The 21,820-nt window shown below is 49.7% G+C and overlaps 1 protein-coding gene across 5 annotated transcripts in view; it reads left to right on the top strand.

The window, feature by feature from the left end:
- Nucleotides 1–21,820, top strand: part of DOT1L (DOT1 like histone lysine methyltransferase) — a 77,937-nt gene that overhangs the window by 41,020 nt on the left and 15,097 nt on the right. For 3 of the 5 annotated variants that reach the window (XM_017838391.1, XM_017838389.1, XM_017838393.1), the window contains exons 10-24: nt 2,549–2,655; nt 3,507–3,548; nt 5,328–5,411; nt 6,513–6,747; nt 8,392–8,505; nt 9,835–9,926; nt 12,872–12,973; nt 13,522–13,659; nt 14,526–14,651; nt 15,620–16,092; nt 16,323–16,446; nt 17,163–17,309; nt 18,584–18,710; nt 20,018–20,610; nt 21,231–21,436. In XM_017838391.1, coding sequence (XP_017693880.1) covers nt 2,549–2,655; nt 3,507–3,548; nt 5,328–5,411; nt 6,513–6,747; nt 8,392–8,505; nt 9,835–9,926; nt 12,872–12,973; nt 13,522–13,659; nt 14,526–14,651; nt 15,620–16,092; nt 16,323–16,446; nt 17,163–17,309; nt 18,584–18,710; nt 20,018–20,610; nt 21,231–21,436 — 2,710 coding nt within the window. The remainder of the gene's footprint in view (nt 1–2,548; nt 2,656–3,506; nt 3,549–5,327; nt 5,412–6,512; nt 6,748–8,391; nt 8,506–9,834; nt 9,927–12,871; nt 12,974–13,521; nt 13,660–14,525; nt 14,652–15,619; nt 16,093–16,322; nt 16,447–17,162; nt 17,310–18,583; nt 18,711–20,017; nt 20,611–21,230; nt 21,437–21,820) is intronic. The other 2 variants (XM_017838390.1, XM_017838392.1) reach the window with 2 other exon arrangements.

Here is a 21,820-nt window from a genome sequence, read left to right as displayed (position 1 = left end):
ATGGAACCAGGCTGGGAGAGCTGAGAGTGCTCACATGGAGGAGAGCAGGCTCCAGGGAGAGCTGAGAGCCCCTTGCAGGGCCTAAAGGGGCTCCAGGAGAGCTGGAGAGGGACTGGGGACAAGGGATGGAGGGACAGGACAAGGGGAATGGCTTCCCAGTGCCAGAGGGCAGGGTGAGATGGGAGATTGGGAACGAATTCTTGGCTGTGAGGGTGGGGAAGGTCTGGGATGGAGTTCCCAGAGCAGCTGTGGCTGCCCCTGGATCCCTGGGAGTGTCCAAGGCCAGGTTGGATGGGGCTTGGAGCAACCTGGACTAGTGGAAGGTGTCCCTGCCCGTGGCAGGAGGTGGCACTGGATGATCTTTAAGGTCCTCTCAACCCAAACCGTCCCAGGATTCCCTCAAATGGTCACCTTTGAACTCCCTGTGTGCTGTACACTGAGCACACAACCCTCTCCCTGCACACCCAGGCCCTGGGGCTTCTTTACTGCCAACAAAGTTTTGTGTTTTTCTTCTCCTCTGAACGCCCCAGACTCGAGATTTGCCAGTGTTGTCCTTTGCAGGGCCATGAACTGCAGTTTTTGAGGTGTTAATGCCTCTTGTTGCTGGTTTTGCTTCTGAGCTGTTTTAAACTTCCATTGTTGGAATTGGGGTTGTGCTTTGCAGGGCCAGGAGTTGGACTCAGTGATCCTCGTGGGTCCCTTCCAGCTCAGCATATTCTGTGTTCTGTGAAATTTCTCAAGGAAAAGAAGGATCCAAGCTGGGCTTTACACATATTTACTGTGTCCAGTGCAAAACATCCCCTAAATTGAAACCCCCCTTATTCCCCTCTCTGTGCAAACGTGGTGAGGAACTCACTGAGTTCCAGATCTCAAGCTGTGTTTGGTTTTGGCCTGACACTCCCCAACTGCTTTTCAAGAATAGGGATTTATGGAGTGTCATGAAGTAAACTGTGCCCTTGGGAGTTATTTTTATTAGGCTGGAATTGTTGTGGATGTCCCACTCATCACACACCCAAACCTGCCCTTGGAAACTCCTCTCTGGGGCATCTCTTGGTTTTGGACCTTATTAACCATTGGGTCCTGGCTTTGCCAGTCCTTTGGTACATGGACTTGAAAATAAAAGGGAAAAAAGGTGGAATGGTCCTCCTGGCACTGCTCAAAGCTCTGGAAAGCTGGAATCCTGCTGTCAGTTTGCCCGTGAGACAAAGAGCCTGAGCAAAGCTCAGTCCCTCCTGCACAGCCCAGCAGAGCTTGGGCAAATGCAGGAAGGCACCTGGGGAGGTTTCAGTTAAACCTGCCCACAAAAATCCATGTTTTTGGCCTCTCCAGCCTTTTCTTTCCTGGCTTCTGCCCAGTTCCTTATCTCTCTGCTACATTTTGGAGGCTGGGGCCAACACGTGCTGCTCCTTTCACCTCATAAAGCCCTTTGTGACTGTCAGTGGAGCCAGATCTTTATCCCATTCCAGCTTTCACCCCACTGTGGATTCACTGGGAATGTTTTCTAGAACACTGAAGTTTTAGATATTAATGCTTAAAGGGAATGCTGATGTTAAAATTATATAGAAATAGGTAATTATAGAGATGGCTCAGCAAAAGGATGGATAACAACTTCCATAAGCAGGAAAATTCCAAGCACTCAGATAAAAGGACTTTGAAAGAAATCACCTTTGTGTGCTGCAAACAGGGAAAAGTGTGGGAATAAATTTTAGATCCTAATCCCATTCTGTGTTTGGGAAATACCAATTTCAAATGAAACTGTGCTGAGCCTGGGGCTCATTGCAGTGTTAATGGCCTGTCCCAGGTGACCCTTCCAGGGAAATGTCGTCAGCCATGGCCAGTGTCCTGCACGTGCAGGGGAGGGAATGTCACTGGTGTCCTGATCTGAAGGATGAACAGTTAAATAATTTACAAAATACACTGGAAAAGAAAAGCTTTAAGAAACACCATTTCCCTCAATACCAGTTTTGTCCTTAGTCCTTCCATCTGGAAGAAGAAATGGAAATGTGGAAAGAGTTGGACAAACAAAAACAAGGATTAAAGTGTGGTTAAAATAGGGGTTGAGGTTGCTGAATCCCAAACCTTGCTTTTGGCCTCTTCTGGGTAATTTCTCTTTAATTAGAAGCATTCCAAAATTTCTCCACTGGCTCAGTGGTTATGGGGATGTTTGAGGCACATCCCATTGCTATTAATTGTGGAGAACAAAACAAATAGAGGCAAGAAAGCAAATACAAGCCATGTTTGTGCCCAGTCCAAATGTAGGGCCCAGTTTCCAGGGGCTGGGGATGTTCTGAGGCTGGGTCTGTCTGATTCAGTCCTCCTGGGCTGTTCTCTGAGACACACAGTCCTGTCTGCTAAAAGCTTGCACTGGGTTGTAATTGCAGAGATAAAAGGTTGTTTTCTATGTTGCGATGCAGCAAGAGGAGAAGAAATTCCCTCTAAACTCACTGCAGTGCTTTTCTTTAGGATATGAACCCCAGATTTCCCTTTGGTGTTACCTGGTGGGTTCAGCTGAGCGGAACTGAGGCAGCTTTTCCCTTTGTTCCCACAGATATTGGCACTATAATGAGAGTTGTGGAGCTGTCACCACTGAAAGGATCCGTGTCCTGGACAGGGAAACCAGTCTCCTACTACCTGCATACTATAGACAGAACCATAGTGAGTATGGCCAGCCTGGGCAGCGTTCCAGCTCCACTGCCTGGCGCTTGGGAATGGTTTTCCTGTTCCTTTGGGGGTTTGCAGACCTGTAACACACCTACAAGGAGTGGTTGTGCTTCTCTTGAGTGTGCAAACCACCCTGCAGGGCTTTGGCTGCTCCACACCCCCCGTGGGTATGGACAGTGCTCTGGGAACGCAGAGTCACAGATATAATTCCTTTAGAATCCTGGTCTTGTGCTCTGAGTTCCTCACTGAGTGAAGACTCTGTGTCTCTGGTTCTCCCTGTGCTCTGTGCTGCACACACCATTTCCTTTGGTCCCGTTCAACAAGGAAATCTCAGTTTTAGGACCAGCCAAGCTCCACAACAACCCTGATGCATCCACTGGTTTTTTCCCTTCGCTTAAAGAAAACAAAAAAACTCCTGTAAAAATGAAACCTTTTGTGGAGGATTCCTTTATTGCACAGTAAGGTTTTTTTTAGTGTGATTGTGAGGCTGTTTTCCTCACAGTCTAACAGTGCTTTTGTTAAAGAAGAAGCCAGAGTGGAGATAAATGGTGGAGTACAAGGGTGCAGTGGAAATAACCTGGTTGCCAGTTCCCCTCTGCTGAGGGGAGATATGTGACACAAAGCCTTCAAACAAGGCCAGCCAGGGCTGGGGATGATAAACCCTTGCAGAGGTTGGATTATGTCCCGTTACACAACAGGCTGAAAAGAGTGAATGGGAATGGAGCTTATCAGGAGCAAAGCAGTCAGAATTCTGCACTTCTGCATTTGTTTTAAGCTGATATTTTATTCTGATGTGCTCAGTTGTCATGGCTCTGAAAACAACTCTCTTCTCTTTCTATTTTCAGCTTGAAAACTATTTTTCTAGTCTCAAGAATCCAAAACTCAGGGTAAGTTTCAATCATTCGCTGTAGAAAACTCAAAAAAAAAAAGAAATGGAGCAGCCACTGAAGGATTTGGTCACAGATGCACAGAAGTGAGAGGAAATCAGATTTTCTTGATTAGGAAAGGGCAAGGAGCTGATTGAAGTGAAGCATCAGATGCCATCAAGCACTAATTCAATTATGTGCAGGGGATTCCTGATGGAGGATTAGTGGGGCAGCCTCCAGGTGCTTTCACCTTGCACTGGAGGTCTCTGAGGAGCTGTTTCTTCATTAAAGGACTGGAATTAAAATGCCAGAGGATATTTGGGATGTGCAGGGCTGTGTTAATCTGAAGTAACCTGGGGCTGGAATTCCCAGGAAGAAAACCAAGTGAGGCCACTTCATTCCAAACTTGAGGAGGATGTTCATCTTCGGACTGGCCTGTTCAGAACAGACTCCTGGTCGCTCTGGAATCGGGTTATTTCAGGCTGTTAAATTCAAATTTGGGAGTAAAAAGACTTCTTGGGGTCAAACCCAAAAATTGCAGGACAACATCCATGAGATTCTGACCTTCCCTGCTGGGAACAGGGAGGCCCCAACCTGCCTGTTTGATGCTCTGGGTGAGAAGATCAATCCCAGAGGTGTTGGAATGGCCACAGTTCTGCAGATTAAATCCCACCTGGAAGGTGCAGGAGAGGCTTTGACTGAGCTCCTGGAAATTTCCTGTTTGAAAGAGGTGTTTTTTTTCTCTGAGAGAAAAAGAGATTTTATTTTTTTCTGAGAGGTTTTCTCTGAAGGAGGAAATTTCCTGAGAAAATCAACCTTAAGATTTGCTGCTTTTGTTTTTATTGAAGTCCTTGACAGATTTGGCTGAAGGTGAATGGGATGGTGATTAATGGCTTTGCCATTTCCAGTCACCTCAGGTTTTTAAAGTGATGTATCACAACATGAAAAGTTGTTGAAATATTTAATAATAATAAAAAATACAGCAAAAAACTCCAAAACCTGATACAGGGGTGGGGTTGGGAAGGGAGAATATGGGAAGAGATTGGGATTTAATCCCTGGCTGGAGGTTTGAGGTAAGGAATGCAGTGCATTCACCTCCCTTTTCCCAACCAGTGCTGGGCATTTAAGTAATATAATAATTTAATATTCAAATTATATCAAAAATTATAAATAGAAAAATATAAATATAGTTAATATAATTTATAAATGCAAATACAATATAACTATAAATATGTAAAATGAAAATATATAATATATAACATTAACATAATAGAAATAAAAATAATGCAACAATAGAATATTTAAATTAAATATATTAATAAATATAATTATAAATATCTAAATAGAATTTTGATATAAGTTATAAGTATGACTGTAATAGAAATATACAAATATATAATGTTTAGATAATTAAAAATTAATTTGGCAATTGAATTAATATAATAATTTAATATTTAACTTATCTTTATAATAATAAATACAATCATAATTATAAATATAAAAATAAATATAATTTATATATAAATTTTAAATATAAATGTGATTATATAAGTAATAGAAATGTATTATATTCTAGAATATTTATAATTAAGATATTAAACTGGTAATTGAAATAATATAATAATTTAATATTTAGTAATAAATAATAAGTTTTTTCCCTTTTCTTGTAGAAAACTAAGCTGGGAAACAGTGATCTGTATTAAAATGTGATAAATATGCTTGATATATATGTCAAATAAATATATATATGTGTGAGACAAAGACAAATTCTGAACTGACCTGCTCTAAACCTTTGTGCAGGAGGAACAAGAGGCAGCTAGACGTCGTCAGCAGAGAGAAAACAAGAGCAACACAACGACTCCAACCAAGGTTCAAGAAAACAAGGTGACCCTCCTGCCCTTCCCTGCAGGGCACGTGTGTGCTGTGCCTGCCCCAGCAGGGTGGGCACAGCAGAGTGGGCACAGCAGGGTGGGCACAGCAGGGTGGGCTCTGTAGGGTGGGCACAGCAGGGTGGGCTCTGCAGGGTGGGTACAGCAGGGTGGGCTCAGCAGGGTGGGCACAGCAGGGTGGGCTCTGTAGGGTGGGTACAGCAGGGTGGGCTCAGTGGGGTGGGCTCTGCCCTGGACACCCCAGCTGGGCCCAGAATACCGTGGAGGGAGTTCCTGAAGCTGCCCTGGGAAGTGCAGCAGTGACTGTGGCACAGAGGTGTTGGGGGATGACTGGGGGGTGTCCCCTCAGCAGGAGCTCCCAGAGCTGGCCCCAGTCCCAGCCCAGCAGAGCAGCTCAGAGAGTCCCTTCTGCAAACACCCCGTTCCCTTCTCGCTCCCTCGTGGGATCCTGGGAGAGACGAGTGACTGTTCCTGCCCAGAAATACAAAGTACTGAGGGTACTTTGACTTTTAAATGAGGTTCAGTCGAAGAATTTAGTCAGTAAAGGATTAATAATCAGCTTTTCTTAGACAACAGGTTCAGATTTAGTGGCATCACAGAATGGTTTGGATTGGAAGAGGCTTCAAAGCTCATCCACTCCCACCCCTGCCACGGGCAGGGACACCTTCCACCAGCCCAGGTGGCTCCAAGCCCTGTCCAACCTGGCCTTGGACACTTCCAGGGATGGGGCAGCCACAGCTTCTCTGGGCAACCTGTGCCAGGGCCTCCCCACCCTCACAGGGAACAATCCCTTCCCAGTATCCCAGCCGAGGTTCCCCTCCCTCAGCATTTTCTTTCCTGTAATGAACAAATCCAGAAGAGAACGATCACAACTCCTTGGAAATAACTCTTATCCCAAGCAAGTCCACTTCACTGGCAAGCTGTTAAACTACAGTGCATCAGTTTGCTTTAATAAAGTCATTAAGTGTACAGGCATTAAGGTATTATATATATATTCTAAGTTATTGAACACAGTCATTAATGTTTGCTTAAAAGGAACTTTACATACGGGGGTAGAAATGACTTAAAGAGCTTTTGGCTTTTCCAAACCTCTCAGGATTCTGGTGCTGAGGAAGAAAAAGCTGCAGCAAACTCTGTCAAAAAGCCATCTCCCTCCAAGGCAAGGAAGAAGAAGCTGAGCAAGAAAGGCAGGAAAATGGCTGGGAGGAAACGGGGCCGCCCCAAGAAGATGAACCCGGCGAGCACCGAGCGCAAGACCAAGAAGAACCAAACTGCACTAGAACTTCTGCACGCCCAGACTGTCTCCCAGACATCTTCATCCTCTCCTCAGGGTGAGTTCAGGGGGCCTGCAGAAGTGTCTGAGCTCTGGCTGTGCTTGGAGGTCCTTTATTGCCAGGTGCAGTTTGATTTGGTGTCATAAATTCCCTGTGTCCACCTGTAAGAGGTTGGCCTTGTTTGACTCCCCAAAGCTCCTCCATCACTGCCCTCCTCAAGTGAACAGGAGAGAGAAAATATATCAAAGGTTCCTGAATTGAGATAAGCACAAGGAGAGATCCCTCACTGATCACCATCAACTTGGGGATATAAATTGAATTTATTACTAACAATATCACAGCAAGATAATGAGAAGTATAATAAATTTTAAAAACATCTTCTCCACTCCTCCCTCCTTCCTGGGCTCTCCCTCCTCCCCCCCAGCAGCACGAGGAGATGGGAATGAGGGTCAGGGTCAGTTTGTCACAGTTTGTTGCTGCTGCTGCTCAGGGAGAGGAGTTGGAGTCCTTCCCCTGCTCCAGCCTGGAGTCCCTCCCATGGGAGACAGTTCCCCATGAACTTCTCCAACATGAGTCCATCCCATGGGCAACAGTTCCCCATGAACTGCTCAAACATGGGGCCCTTTCCATGGGCTCAGTCCTTCAGGAACAGGCTGCTCCAGCCTGGGCTCCTCTCTCCGTGGGGCTGCAGCTCCGTGCCAGGACTCTGCTCCAGCAGGGGCTTCCCAGGGGGTCACCTCCTCCTTTGGGCATCCCCTGCTCTGGAATGGGCTCCTCCATGTGCCTCAGGGGGGTCTCTGCACCCCCATGGCCCCCCACGTGCTGCAGGGGGGTCTCTGCACCCCCATGGCCCCCCACGTGCTGCAGGGGGGTCTCTGCACCCCCATGGCCCCCCACGTGCTGCAGGGGGGTCTCTGCACCCCCATGGCCCCCCACGTGCTGCAGGGGGGTCTCTGCACCCCCATGGCCCCCCACGTGCTGCAGGGGGGTCTCTGCACCCCCATGGCCCCCCACGTGCTGCAGGGGGGTCTCTGCACCCCCATGGCCCCCCACGTGCTGCAGGGGGGTCTCTGCACCCCCATGGCCCCCCACGTGCTGCAGGGGGGTCTCTGCACCCCCATGGCCCCCCACGTGCTGCAGGGGGGTCTCTGCACCCCCATGGGCCCCCCACGTGCTGCAGGGGCACAGCTCCCTCCCCATGGGCTGCCCCAGGGGAACCTCAGCTCCAGTGCCTGGAGCCCCTCCTGCCCCTCCTCCTGCCCTGCCCTGGGGCCCTGCAGGGCTGTTCCTCTCCCATGTTCTCACTCTGCTCTCTGCACCCAATTCCATCTGCTCAATAACATTTTTCCCATCTTAAATACATTATCCCAGAGGTGTTCCCACCATCTCTGCTGGGCTGGGCCTTGGCCAGCAGCAGGTCCATCCTGGAGCAGCTGGAATTGGCTCTGCTGGACATGGGGGGAGCTTCTGGCAGCTGCTGACAGGAGCCACCCCTGTAACCCCCCTGCCACCAAACCCTGGGCACACAAAGCCCACACAGCCCAGAGCAAAGCTGCCCTTGGGATGGGGGTGATGGGGTGGGATCTGTCTGTGGGCACCTACTCGAGCTCAGTGCTGGATCCCACAGTGGTAAGTGCCATGGTGAAGCTGCTGTCCTTGCCCCAAACACTGACTTTAGGACCTGTCTCTGTGTCTCCCCAGATGCCTACAAGTCACCTCACAGCCCATATTACCAACTACCTCCTAAAGTACAGCGGCATTCGTCCAACCAGCTCCTGGTGACTCCCACCCCGCCTGCACTACAGAAGCTGCTTGGTAAGGCTGATTTACCACCTCGTTTGTCATGGGAACCCCCCCTTTGAGGTTCCTGAACGTGCAGTGAATCGAAGGGCTGATAATATCCACAGAGGAGTGGTGTGCATGGAACAGGAGAGGGATGAGCTGCTTCCCACCTTCCCCACATCCCTCAGCATCATCACAAGGGCCCCTCTGCTGCTGCTCAAGTTGCTGTCTTGCTTTGCATTTGTTCTTTGGCATTGTTTCAGCTCTCATTTGGTCCCAAAGGCAATAAACTTGGGTTCAGTAGGAATCCAAACTAACTGTAAATGGAAATGGCCGGTCAGAAATCACTTTATTTGAAATGAAAAGACTCTCTTGTAATGAAATGGTAGGATCTTAGGGAACACCATTTCCTCACAAAACTCAGAGCCAATAAATGAGATGCTGTCTGAGATTTTGAGGCCACAAAGGTGTGGTTGGAAGGAAAAACTTGCAGGGTGTTTTTTTGGGTCTTCTGGTGTCCGTCCCCTCCCAGCTATTTATGCTTTGGTGTTGGGCAGGAGCCAGTTTAGGATCCTCTGGGAATCTGATGTAATGGTCCTGTCTGTGTAGAGACCAAGGGCATCTGTGATGTCCTTAACTTCTGTTCTCTTGCTGTGGTGTCTTAGTTTAGGCTGATTTCTTTCTGTAGAGAAAGAGAGAGGAAAACAGTGATTGAGAGGGACATTTTGTGGCTGGGTGGGGGAGAATGACACTTGTCTGGATGAGGCTTTATTGCAGAAGTCTGTAGACCATGTTTGTGCAGCAGACTGGGCTTAGTCCTGTCGCTGGCCTTTAATGCTGGAAGGGCTGAGGAGAAGGAGGGTCATTGCTGGAGATCAAGGATAATGAGAAAGGGAGAGTAACTTGGGTGTAGAGCTCATGTGTGTGTGGAGGGAGGAGCAGGAGGAGAACAGGCCCTGTGTGTGGTTCTGGGAGGGTGAGAGTCTGAGCTCAGGGCTGGTTTGGGCTCCTGCAGCTCATCTCTTTTATTATTTCTACTTACAAAGACCTCAAATCCCTCGGCTCCTCTCTCCTCATGCAGACACACCACTGACACCCAGCACCTTCTCTGCCTGCTGGAGTGTGTTGTCATGGCTTCCACTGGTTCCTGTTCTGAGGAGCTGATGGATCCAAGAGCTCCCCTGGCACCAGGAGATGGATTTCCAGCATGTTCTAAATCCAGCTTTAATGGCTTGGCCTGACTTACAGTCCAAATCAAAAGAAAGCAAAGTGGGGAGAGGTGGCAGGGGAGCAAATAGGGGTAAGTAGGATTATTGCTCTTATTCTCTGTTGGAATTCATCATCTCCTGGTTTCTTTTGCAGACTCTTTTAAGATCCAGTACATGCAGTTCATGGCTTACATGAAAACCCCTCAGTACAAAGCAAGTCTGCAACAGTTACTGGAGCAGGAAAAGGTAGGTCTCATTTTGAGCATTTCTAAACAAAATTACCAGACTGTGAAGTACCTTCAGTGTGGGGAAGAATGCTGGGCATGGGAACTGTGGGCACTTGGAGCAGAGCTGCACCAGGCCAGGGATAAAGGCTCTGCCAGAGTCCTGCTTAGGCTGAATGACTGTTTGGGCATCTTATTGCAAACTCAGTCACTCTTTGTGTGCTTAAATCTGCAACCTGGGAGAGAAACCCATCTCCTCTGTCCTCTGTGCCTTCCCCCTGATAAGGCTGACTCGGAATCATGGAATGGTTTAGGTTGGAAGGGAACTTAAAGCCCATCCAGTGCCACCCCCTGCCACGGGCAGGGACACCTCCCACTAGCCCAGGTTGCTCCTTTGATCCAACCTGGCCTTGGACACTTCCAGGGATCCAGGGGCAGCCACAGCTTCTCTGGGCAACCTGTGCCAGGGCCTCCCCACCCTCACAGCCAACAATTCCTTCCCAATATCCTACCTAACCCTACCCTGTGTCAGTGGGAAGCCATTTCCCTTGTCCTGTCAGTGTCTGCCCATATAAAAAGCCCCTTTCCCTCCTTTTTATAAACCTTTAGGCCCTGGAAGGGGCTCTCAGGTCTCCCTGGAGGCTTCTCTCCTCCAAGTGAGCACCCCCAGCTCTCCTGGCTCCAGAGCAGGGGGGCTCCAGCCCTTGGAGCATCCCTGTGGCCATTCATTCATTTAAATTTACCAGGTCATGGGCTGGAATTCATGGAAAGGCAAGGAAAGCCCTGGAGCTGGCAGGGGGATGTTTCTCTGCTGTGGAACCACCAGCAGAGGGAGGAAATTTCCTGCCTAAACCTCTTCTTGTATTGCTTTATCTCAGTTCTCAATGTCTTATTTGCTATATCAGTCAGCTCTGATGAGAGAGACTGTGCCTGGTGCTGTGGAGGAACCTTTCCCAGTAATGCTCAACAATAAACTTTAACTTACAGTTAAAAGCCTTCCAGGGCCTAAAGGGGCTCCAGGAGAGCTGGAGAGGGACTTTGGACAAGGGATGGAGGGACAGGACAAGGGGAATGGTTTCCCAGTGCCAGAGGGCAGGGATAGATGGGAGATTGGGAAGGAATTGTTGGCTGTGAGGGTGGGGAGGCCCTGGCACAGGTTTCCCAGAGAAGCTGTGGCTGCCCCTGGATCCCTGGAAGTGTCCAAGGCCAGGCTGGATCAAAGGAGCAACCTGGGCTGGTGGAAGGTGTCCCTACCCGTGGCAGGGGGTGGGATGGGATGAGCTTTAAGGTCCCTCCCAACCCAAAAAAGTCTGGGATTCTGTCCCATTCCAGCTGTTGGTGGTCCCTGTGGAAGCTTTGCTTTGCTCTGTGGCCTCTGTGAAGTGCCAGCATAAAGCCATGGGGTTGGTTCCTGGGGTTATCCATGCTGGGAACTCTCTTTCCAGTTGAGAGGGTTGTGCCACCCTGTTCCTCGCTGGGAGCTGATTCATCTGGGGTGGTGTTCCTGCAGACCTTTCTCCTGTGCTTGTTTCCATTGGGTTTCACAGTCCATCAGCACTTTGAATTTTCCTCTTTCTCCTTCAACAGCAGATTTTTTGCTTGATCTGCATTTGTCAGGAAAGTCAGCACGAAGGGAACTTGCCTTGCACAAATGGAAGGATGGGGTGCAATTCTTGTGCCCTACACTGAGAAAAGTCATCCCTTGGTGTGTGTGTCCAACAGCTGTTCCAGACTTTTAAACATTAAAATGAAGAATTCACTATGAAAATGTTTTTAATGGGGTGTTGCATGGCAAATTAAACCTCACAGAGGCAGAACTTGGCTGGGTAAGGGGCTGTGTGGGGTTTATTCCATAACTCTCTCTTACTATAAGGGTTTGAAGTACAAGAAAAATATTTCTGTAATAATTTTAAAAGAAGCTGCTCGTTCCCAGCCTGCCCTTAGATGGAGCTGTCAGTCCCTGCATGGCCTGGAAGGGCTCAATGAGGTGTCTGATGTTGAAAACAGAGATGGTTTTTCAGCATCAGCTCTGCAGGGACTCAGCTCTTTCCCAAGCTGGTGGGAGCTGAGTGCCAGAGCTGGGTTTTCTTGCACGTGTGGAACTTGCCAGCACTGCTCCTTCCCTGCTTGGGATCACAGAGTCATGGAACCACTGAGGCTGGAAAAGATCAAGGTGCTTTTTGGCCTTGTTCTCCACTGTTTTGGGATCAGTGCCTCAGTGTCTGCACAATTCCTGCTTGGCCTCAGCAGCAGAACCTGGAGAACAGGGGGATCTCCAGAGCTCTCTTTCCTTGCTGCCTCATCCTTTATCCATCCTTGGATAAATGAGGCTCTTCAGCCAGTCCTGTCCTGCCTTTTGCTGCTCACCCAGTGTGTGGCCATGGAGTGAGTGAGCAGGAATGTTCTGGGCAGGGAATGTGGGAGTGGGTCGGGTGACCCCCTGAGGTTATTGTGGCACAAGTAGTACAACTGGTTTGGCTTATTTATGACTTTCTTCCTCCCTCCCCCTCAGTGTATTTTCATTTACTGCATCTCTTCCATGATTGTTGTACAGGGAAAAGGAATTGGGACTCTGGGGATTTAGATCCAGTTCCCAGTTTGGTAACAGATTTCATACAGATAATCTTTCCCAGTGCTATTTCTGCCCTGGCTGATGTGATTATTGCTACTGCTTTACAGTGCACTGGGAGGATAAAAATGAGGTTTTAGGAATTTCTTGATTGTATTTTACCACAGAGCAGGAAAAAAACCTCCTTAAAAGCTCTTTTCAGCTGACTTAACTTCCCCAGGTATCCCACAGTAACAAACAGAGGGTCACAGGAGGCTGAGCTGGGGGAGCTCAGGAATCTCCTCAGAGCTCAAGTTGACTCCCAGTGTGCTACACAAACCAGGTGTGAACATCTTCCTGAGATGGACCGTGCTGCAGCTGGTGCTCAGTGTGTGTTTTCTCACTCTTCCCTCCTGCAGGAGAAGAATGCCCAGCTCCTGGGCACAGCACAGCAGTTGTTCACCCACTGCCAGGCCCAGAAAGAGGAAATCAAAAGGCTCTTCCAGCAGAAGCTCGATGAGGTGACCCTGGGGGGGTGGGACTGGTGCTCTGAGTCAGCTGTGTGCAAACATTTGTGGCAAAGCTGAACAAGACCAGGGCAGTCTGAGGCCTTCAGCCTCTGTTTTGCTGCAGGTCAGGCTCAGCAGTGTGGGGTTTGTGTCACGCTCTGGTTGTGTTCTGTCCTCGTTGTTGGGATTGTTGTGGGTCACTCTGTGTCCCAGGGAAGGGGGACAGGCCACAGACATGTGATGTTCAGTGCAGGATTCATCCCCTACTGCTCCAACAAACTCTGTGTTGCCAATGCAAGCTCAGAGGAAAATGTGGGGGCTCTCCACAAAAATAGTATTATTTTGGCTGCAAGACCCTAAATGCCTGTTTTAAAGTCGAATAGTTGGAAGAGCAGCTCCAAGGTACTTCTGTCCTTCCTTGTTGTCCCTGAGCAGTGACAAAGTGCCTTGGAGAATGTTCCTGTGGGCTGCCCAAGCTCTCCAGATCTCCCCAGTGCCCCTTTGGAATGTGACAGTTGTCTGGAATTACTGACTGATCCTTCTCACTCCTCATCTCGTAGTTGGGAGTGAAAGCTCTGACATACAACGACCTGATCCAGGCTCAGAAGGAAATCTCTGCTCACAACCAGCAGCTGAAAGAACAGACCAAGCAGCTGGAGAAGGACAACAGTGAACTCAGGAACCAGAGCTTGCAGCTGGTGGGTACAGCCCCTGGGCTGAGCACGGGGGATGCTGCTCTTTGTGGAGGACAGGGCGTGGGCTGGGGCTGAACAACCACCCACCCCCTGTTACAGAAGAATTCAGGGGGACCTTTTTCGGGTGACTTTTCTTTGTCTCTGAGCACATGCTGAGGTGACAGTTGGCTTTGGCCCAGCTGTGTCCCTGAGCAGCTCTGGGTGTCACTGGGGTTTGTACAGGGCTTCCTTTGGCCAGCACTCTTGGGGTTAGTTCTATAACTCACACTGTTATAGAATCATGGAATCATTAAAGTTGGAAAAGACCTTTAAGATCATCAAATCCAACCTTCAGCACCTCCCCAAGATCCACATCCACACGTTGTCTGAACACTCCCAGGGATGGTGACTCCACCACTGCCCTGGGCAGCCTGTGCCAGTGCTTTACAACCTTTTTGGTGAATAAATTTTCCCTGATATCCAACCTAAACCTTCCCTGGTACAACTTGGGTCTGTTCCCTCTCCTCCTGTCCCTTGTTCCCTGGCAGCAGAGCCCGACCCCCCCCCAGCTCCCCCCTCCTGTCAGGGAGTTGCAGAGCCAGAAGGTCCCCCCTGAGCCTCCTTTGCTCCAGGCTGGGCCCCCCAGAAAGCAGAAGAAGGAAAATCTGGGTGTGGACACAGTGAGGATGGGTGACAACACTATTTTTAATAAGACCCAAACTACCTTCTGCCACCCCCTGGGGGGACACAGGACCGAGCTGGGAGGGTTTTTCAACAGGCCAAGAAGCTTCTTGCACATCCATTGCAAGGTCCATGGCTGTCAGCTGTGTCTGGGGTGGTGGGAAGAGGGGAAAGGGTTTGTTTGATGTGTTTGTGCCCTGTCTCTGCAGCTGAAGGCTCGGTGTGAGGAGCTGAAGCTGGACTGGTCAACGTTGTCCCTGGAGAATTTGCTGAAGGAGAAGCAGGCGTTGAAGAACCAGATTTCTGAGAAGCAAAAGCACTGTTTGGAACTGCAGGTAGAGAGCAAGAAACGAAGTCGAGTCACCAACTGGGGGCAGCTCTTGGGCAATGGCCAGTTAGGGGTGTTACACTAAAGGTGATGGTAAAGGAGAAACCAGGGACTGCTTTTTCCCCCTTTTTTCCCTTTCTTTTTTTTTCTCTTCTTTTTTTTTTATTGTTCCAAAGATTAATCTTTCTGTTAGAGTATTTTAGTAAATACTTCCTTTTAAAGGAAGTAGATGCTATGTCCTGATTCCTGGGTAATGCTGTGGAAGAAGGAATCATGGTTTACAATTACATATAATTAAAAAACATGACTTGATAGAAAGAAAGGTCCTGGTTGGCTGAATGTGTGGTTTGATGTCTCAGTTTAGGAATAACAGAATCCCAGAATGGTTGGGTTGGAAGGGAACTCAAAGCCCATCCAGTTCCATCTCCTGCCATGGGCAGGGACACCTTCCACTATCCCAGGTTGCTCCAACCTGGCCTTAGACACTTCAGGGATGGAGTGGGAACCAGTTCCCACAGAATGGTACTTACCATAGTGACAAGAAATTAAACTCCTTTTTGTGAAGAGCTTTTCTTTCCCTGTGAAATTGGCTCTAGAGTTATTCCAGCCTTTTGCTGGATGCCTTTGCATGGGATGACTGTTCCCTTCAATGACTGGCAATACTGAGTTTCTGTCTATATAAGTGTACATATTCTCTATATGTAAGTTGGAGATGTTTTATGTTTGGTTTTAAGATCTGGAAAGTTCCTTCCCAGAGCCTCTGAGCCATTCCCCTCACCTGGGCCTTTTGGTCTAAAGCTGAAATTAATGTCTCAGATTTTGGGTCCCTTGTCCTGCCTCGTTGCCAGAAACGGGGACACTTTTCCTGAGAAGCACGTGGAGGCAAAGCTGTGATAGACTGTTAGATGTGTGATAGAACATGTGATGGAATTGTTAGGAGTGGTCTTTGATCACTGCTCTCCTCTCCGTGTCCAGATCAGCATCGTGGAGCTGGAGAAGAGCCAGCGGCAGCAGGAGCTGCTGCAGCTCAAGTCGTACACGCCGGCGGAGGAGCCCCTGTCCCAGCTGCACAGCAAAGCCCCCCTGGGCCGGGAGCCCGAGGCCGAGCACGGCAGGTTCCAGCTGGAGCTGGAGTGCTCCAAGTTCCCTCTGCCCCAGGTGAACGGGATGAGCCCCGAGCTGTCCATGAACGGCCACGCCACCCCCTACGAGCTGCAGCACTTGGGCCGCGCCTCGTCCAAGCAGAACACCCCCCAGTACCCCCCCTGCCACCTGGAGCACGACATCGTGCCCTGCACCCCCAGCCACGGCAGGCAGAAGGCAGACAAGGTGACCAGCCTGGCCCTCCCTGACTACACCAGGTTTTCCCCAGCTAAAATAGCACTAAGGAGACACTTGAACCAAGACCACGGAGTCAACGGGAAGGCAACGGCCAGTGAGATACAGAGGTGAGGGGGGTGGTGGGGAAGGAGGGGGTTTAATAACAGTGTTTATTTGGATTGTGGAAAAATATTTTTCAAAGGGGAGGTTTCTGTATTTTAAAAAGTTTTGTTTCAAGAAAACAAAAACTGTCAACTTCTGGAGTAAATAAGATGGGCTTTGAGTTTGGCACAGGAATTCCTTGCAAGGGAAAAGTCATTAGTTTTTGTGTCCTAATAATTGTGTGTTTCCATTCCAGAGCTGAGCATGTCAAAGAGAATGGCCTTACATACCCAAGCCCTGGAATTGCAAATGGCATAAAGCTGAGTCCTCAGGAAACTCGGCCCTCTTCCCCAGCGGCCTTACCCAGTGCAGGAGAGAAGGTGAGGGATGTGCTCCCCCTGGGAGAACAAAGGGAGGCTTGGCAGGACTAGGGAATGCAGGAATGGGGCCAGCTTGCCATGGAAATGGCACAAAAGACAGCAGGTGGGGTGCAATAAAATAATAATAAACTGGAGTTGGTTAGGGGAAGAGGAAGATGTGCTTCCTCTGAAGTACTGGTTTGCATGTGACCTGCACCAGGAAAGCAGGGGGACTTTTTTGACCTGGCAGTGTCTGCTTGAATTTGGAAAGTAGTGTCTTTCTTAGTCATAAAAAGGAACAAAAGAATGGTCCCTGCAATTGGGCCAGCCCTGGATCATACTGGGGCTCATCTCAGAGCAACAGGTGCCTCCAGGAGCAGGTTGGTTACCATGGAATTGTCATGGCCACTCCAGAGGGCTCGGGGTATGAATTCTGTCATCTTTTCACAGAGCTCTAACCAAACCACAGGGAAATGAGCACCTAAGGCATCCTTTTCCTGAGGCTTGGGGCCAGCAGTGGCTGTAATTCCCAGGTTTCTGTGCTGTGGGATGTTGCTTTCCCAGGAACCTGGTGCTCTTCCATCCCTGCCCTGCCTGTGCTGTGCAGTCAGTGTGTGATTGTTTCCAAAAGGAGGGGGAATGACACAAAGACAGGAACGAGCAGATTATCATTAGCTTAAAAAACCTTTTCAGCAAGAACACGTGAAGGAACTTGGCTTTTTCTTTTTGATTTACAGGTTTTGAGAGAGAGAACCTCTGTGAGTAATGGAGAAACTATCACCAGCCTCCCTATCAGTATTCCTCTGAGCACAGTGCAGCCCAATAAACTCCCTGTTAGTATCCCTCTGGCCAGCGTAGTCCTACCTAGCCGTGTTGAGAAGGTGGTGAGTAAGGGATTGTCAACACTTTCCATCCCTAACCAAAACCCCAGTGGGCAGGAATGGGGGTGCTGAGCCCCAGGAACCTTCGCTGGGCTCCTCCTGCCTGTGTGACCCTCGGGGCTGGGGCTGCTGGGGCTGCTCGGAGCTTCTGGAAGTTTTCCCTTTCCTGGGTCTCTGGGGCTGGGGGCATTTCAGCCAGGGAGGAAAGGGAAGGACATGTCTCAGGGCATCCTGGGCTTGAGTGGCTGGCTGGGTGGAAAAGCCTGAGAGTGGCAGTGGAAGCAGAGAGTTTGCACGTGGCAGTTTGTTCTCAGCCCCTCCTCCGTGCAGGAGCCTGGGAGGGGAATGGTTCTGCCTCAGTCACCCCAGAGCTGTTTGTTCTCAGCACACGTGTGGAGGATGGGCTTGAACAGCACCTTGGGGCTATGAGACCTGGTGTGTGAGTGCCTGCTCTGCAACAGAGAACTTTTGGGGCCATCTCTGTTTGACCTGTGACAAGTCCATGCCTCTCTCAGTGGAAGAGGAATTTAAAATAGTCCAGTTTCTCCCCCAGGTGTTGCAGTAGAGAACTGGGAAGTGTTTGCTGCTCTCACTGAGAGCTGTGAGTTCAGAGACCATCCCTAGATGCCTGTCTTACAATCCCAGAGTGGGAAAGCTGGACTTGGTTCACAGTGTTGAATCCATTACATTTTTCCAGCTGAAGACTCCTGGTTTTAGCAGAACCACTGCCCAGCTCTGAGCAGAACCTGTGTGTCCTCAGGGAGAGAGAACGTCAGCCCTGGATGGCACCAATCCCTCCAACACATTGTTGGCTCAGGCTGCCATTTCACAGGGATTTTCCCTGCTTTAGGAAAACCCCCTCGGGGAGTGTCCCAGAGAATGTGGCCTGAAGCACCTCATGTTCAGTTTGGGCTTGTTTGGGGGAACTTTGTGTGGCCAGGACTGGGGACAGGATACAACCTTTAGGTTCTTCCCTGCTGCCTGTGAAGCAGTGGGATGAGGCATTCCTGCTCTGATGGTCCCTAAATATTCTGGGATGCTGAGCCTGCCCTCCCTCTCTGCACGGGGTCTGCTGTGTGCTGGCCACTACTGCAGTGGAATTAATCACAATATTTCTGTCCCAAAACATTCTGATCCACGTTTTCCTCAAAACAACCGAAATCTGGGACATGTAGGAAGCAGAGCCACTTCCCGAGGTAGAACCAGTGCATGTGAATTTGGTTTAAACTGTGGATTTTTGCTGTTTGCTGTACTGAAATGCCTGTTTCTCTCCCCAGAGAAGCACACCTAGCCCAGTTCATCAGAGCAGAGACTCAGCAACACTTGAAAAGCAGATTGGTGCTAGTTCTCATAATGGCATAAGCAATGCTGCTGGAAACAAGCCTCTGGCTTTGGCTACCTCAGGTAACACCTCCCCTGTGCACAGGTGCTCTCGTGTGGGAACAGCTCCCAAATGCTCCCAGCTGAGTTTTCCCAGTGCTTCTTGTCAGGTCCTGCAGGCAGTGCTGGGTGAATGTGTGTTCTGACCCAACACTCGGAGCCCCACAGCCTGGGTGATGCTCTGAGGCAGGAGGTGCCCCCAGCTTGGGTGCATCTGGGATCAAGGGTTGGGTTGAGGTGCCTTTGGCTGAGCATAAATAAATAATTGCTTCTGTAAACTCCGTGTGGATCAAGAGCCTCCCACCTTCCCAAACCTGCAGGGTATTGCCCAGCTGTGCCAGGAGCTGGTGGGCTGGCTCTAAAGTTTGATTTTACAGGGTGATGGGGGTATTTTAATATCAAAATGAATTTCTTGGTGAAGGTTAAAGAGATGCCTCAAGCAGTTGTAAAGGCACAAGTACCTGGGGAGGAAAAGGTCAAATGGGAGAGGACAGGGATGCCTTTGGGTGCAGACATTGCCTCTGAACTCACTCATCTTTGGAAATTGTGGCCTTTAGCTACTCAGGGAATGGGATTGGCCAGGAAAAGTAGGTTCTAGGGTCCAGAAGTGATTCTGCAGCTGCTCCCTCACCAGAGAGAGGTTTTGTCTCAGTGTTCACCACCCCCAGGGGCTTGGGTTGTTTTAGCATCTGTTTTGCAAAAGGGTTTGGCTGCACTTTTCTGTAAAACCAATGAAATATTTAAAAAGCCCTTGTCGTAAATCGTTACTGTGTTCCCATCCACCCCTTTTATTTAGAGAGCCCAGGCCTTGCTTGAGCACTAAACCCATTTATGGTACCCCCTGACAAATCCTGAATTCCCTTTCCAAGCTCCCTCCCATTCAGTCTCTGAAGATCCCTGTCACCTCCTGAGTTGTTGAACTGTGAGGAGGTGGGCTGTGTGCATGGCAGAGTCCTTCTGCTGTGGGGCAGGAGAGGACTGAGCCTGGCCATCTCTGTGCTTGATGAAAGGAAGGAGCTGAGAGCAGAGGAGCCCTGATTTCAGGAATTGTAACAATCCAAGCAAAACTTACACTTGAATTCCATTTAAAACTGGGGAGAGCATAGGAGACCTCCATATAACACACGAATTTTGCAGGAGGGTAGTGCAAGTCCCTGACCCCAAAGTGGCAGCTGAGCCCCCCGAGCCACGCTGTCAGTGCCCTGTGGAGCAGCAGCCGTGTGTTCCCGTGTATCCATGGCCCTGGCTGGAGTCTGGAATGCCTCCCAGCCCCGCAGCACGGTGACCTCTGGCTCAGCCCCAGCAATGATCTATACTTTCCCTTTCAACAGGTTTTTCTTACTCTTCTGGCTCCGTGGCAGTCAATGGAAATCTTACAAACAGCCCAGCCCATCTTAACCATAGTGTTGATCAGGCAGCTCTGGACGACTCTGGGAGTCTGTTTAACTCTGTAGGGTCTCGGAGTTCCACCCCACAACATCCTTTGCTAATGATGCAGCCGAGGAACTCTGGGCAGAGCTCCCCTGCCCAGCAGCACTCGGCGAGCCCCAGGCTGGGTGCCCAGAGCCTGGGAGGGGTTTTGCAGTTTGCAGATGCTCAGAAGATCTTTGCCGAAGGAACAAAGGGGGACCTTCAGTCTGATGCAGATCCTGAGACCGAGGCCAAGAGAAGAATCATCTTTACAATCTCTCCTAATACAGGACATGTAAAACAATCCCCTCCCAGCAAGCACAGCCCTGTGCCCGCGGGCGCTCGGCTGGAGCTCGGCCAAGCCCACGCCCAGGACGGGAAGAAGCGGGGCCGGAGGAAGAGATCTGGGAATCTCAGCGGGAGCTCCGGGGTCTCCCCCAAGCGCAAACCCCTCCCTGCTGTGTCTGGGCTCTTTACGCAGCCGTCGGGGTCACCCCTCAACATCAACTCCATGGTAAGAGCTCTGCCATTATCCCTGATTCCCTCTTGGAGTTAGGGATGAGCTCCAGCTGTTCTCTCCCCGGCTGGAGCTGGAATTGGTGTGAAGACTCTTTGGGAATTGCTGCAAACTCGGTGAACAGTTTGAACATCTTGCAAGAGTTCTGTGCTGCCAGAGCATTAAGAATTAAAAATAATCTCTTCCCTCATGACAAAGAGCTTGTTTCTGCACTGAAGTTGATATTTAGGCTGCAGATTCAATATTTTGAAAATAGTTTAAGCTAAGATTGACTAAACAGCCTAAGAGTGCCAGAAGCATATGGCATTCTTGCTAATGAAGCCAGTTATAGAGCTGTGCTCGTGTGATCCTGCAGTGGAGTTTGAAAGGAAAACGATTATCCTATGTCTTCATTTCTGCCTTGAAACATAATATCAAAGAATGAGAATTAGCTATTTTTCCAAGTTATATTTGACCTTTCACCCCAGGTTCTAATGCAGGAGGGGGCATGTAGGGCTAAAGAAGCAGCTGTTGCATGTCCTAGAGCGAGTTAAGCCTGCCTTTAATACCCTTAACAAGACGCCTTGTTTCTAAAGGGATGCTCTCATCTGTAACTCCTTTCTTTCCTTCTTGCCCAGGTCAATAACATTAACCAGCCCTTAGAAATAACAGCCATTTCCTCTCCTGAAAACTCCCTGAAGAACTCTCCTGTTCCTTACCAGGACAATGACCAGCCCCCCGTGCTGAAAAAGGAGAAGCCCCTCGTTCAGAGCAACGGTGTCCATTACTCCCCCCTGACATCGGATGACGAGCAGGGCTCTGAGGATGAGCACAATAGCAGCAGGTGAATGCACAGGCACAGCTCAGGGGGAGATTTCTCTGAGCTGATAACCCTGCTCTGAACTGCAGGGCTGTGTTAAGCCTCTTTGTTCCCCTGGCTTGGAGACCCAGTCCATTATCCCAAGCCTCTTACGTGGAACAGGGAAGGTATTTAGGCAGCAGAGCTTGACTGTGGGAACCTGCTGCTGCAGTGTTTGCAAGGCTGGCAGGGGCTGGCCTCTGGCACAACTGGTGTGGAAGTGATTTGGGGAAAGAGAGGAGACTGAGGGGACTGAGCTCCTGCCGAGGGGAGACGGAGGGGCAGGGACTGAGCTCTGCTCTGGGACCAGGGACAGGACCCAGGGAAGGGCTGGAGCTGTGCCAGGGGGTTGGGATGGATCTCAGGGAA

This window comes from Lepidothrix coronata, unplaced genomic scaffold (genome assembly GCF_001604755.1).
Source record: "Lepidothrix coronata isolate B3197 unplaced genomic scaffold, Lepidothrix_coronata-1.0 Scaffold336, whole genome shotgun sequence".
Classification (NCBI taxonomy): Eukaryota; Metazoa; Chordata; class Aves; order Passeriformes; family Pipridae; genus Lepidothrix; species Lepidothrix coronata.
Note: the sequence above shows the minus strand (reverse complement) of the source record. Positions and strands in the feature narration are given on the sequence as shown.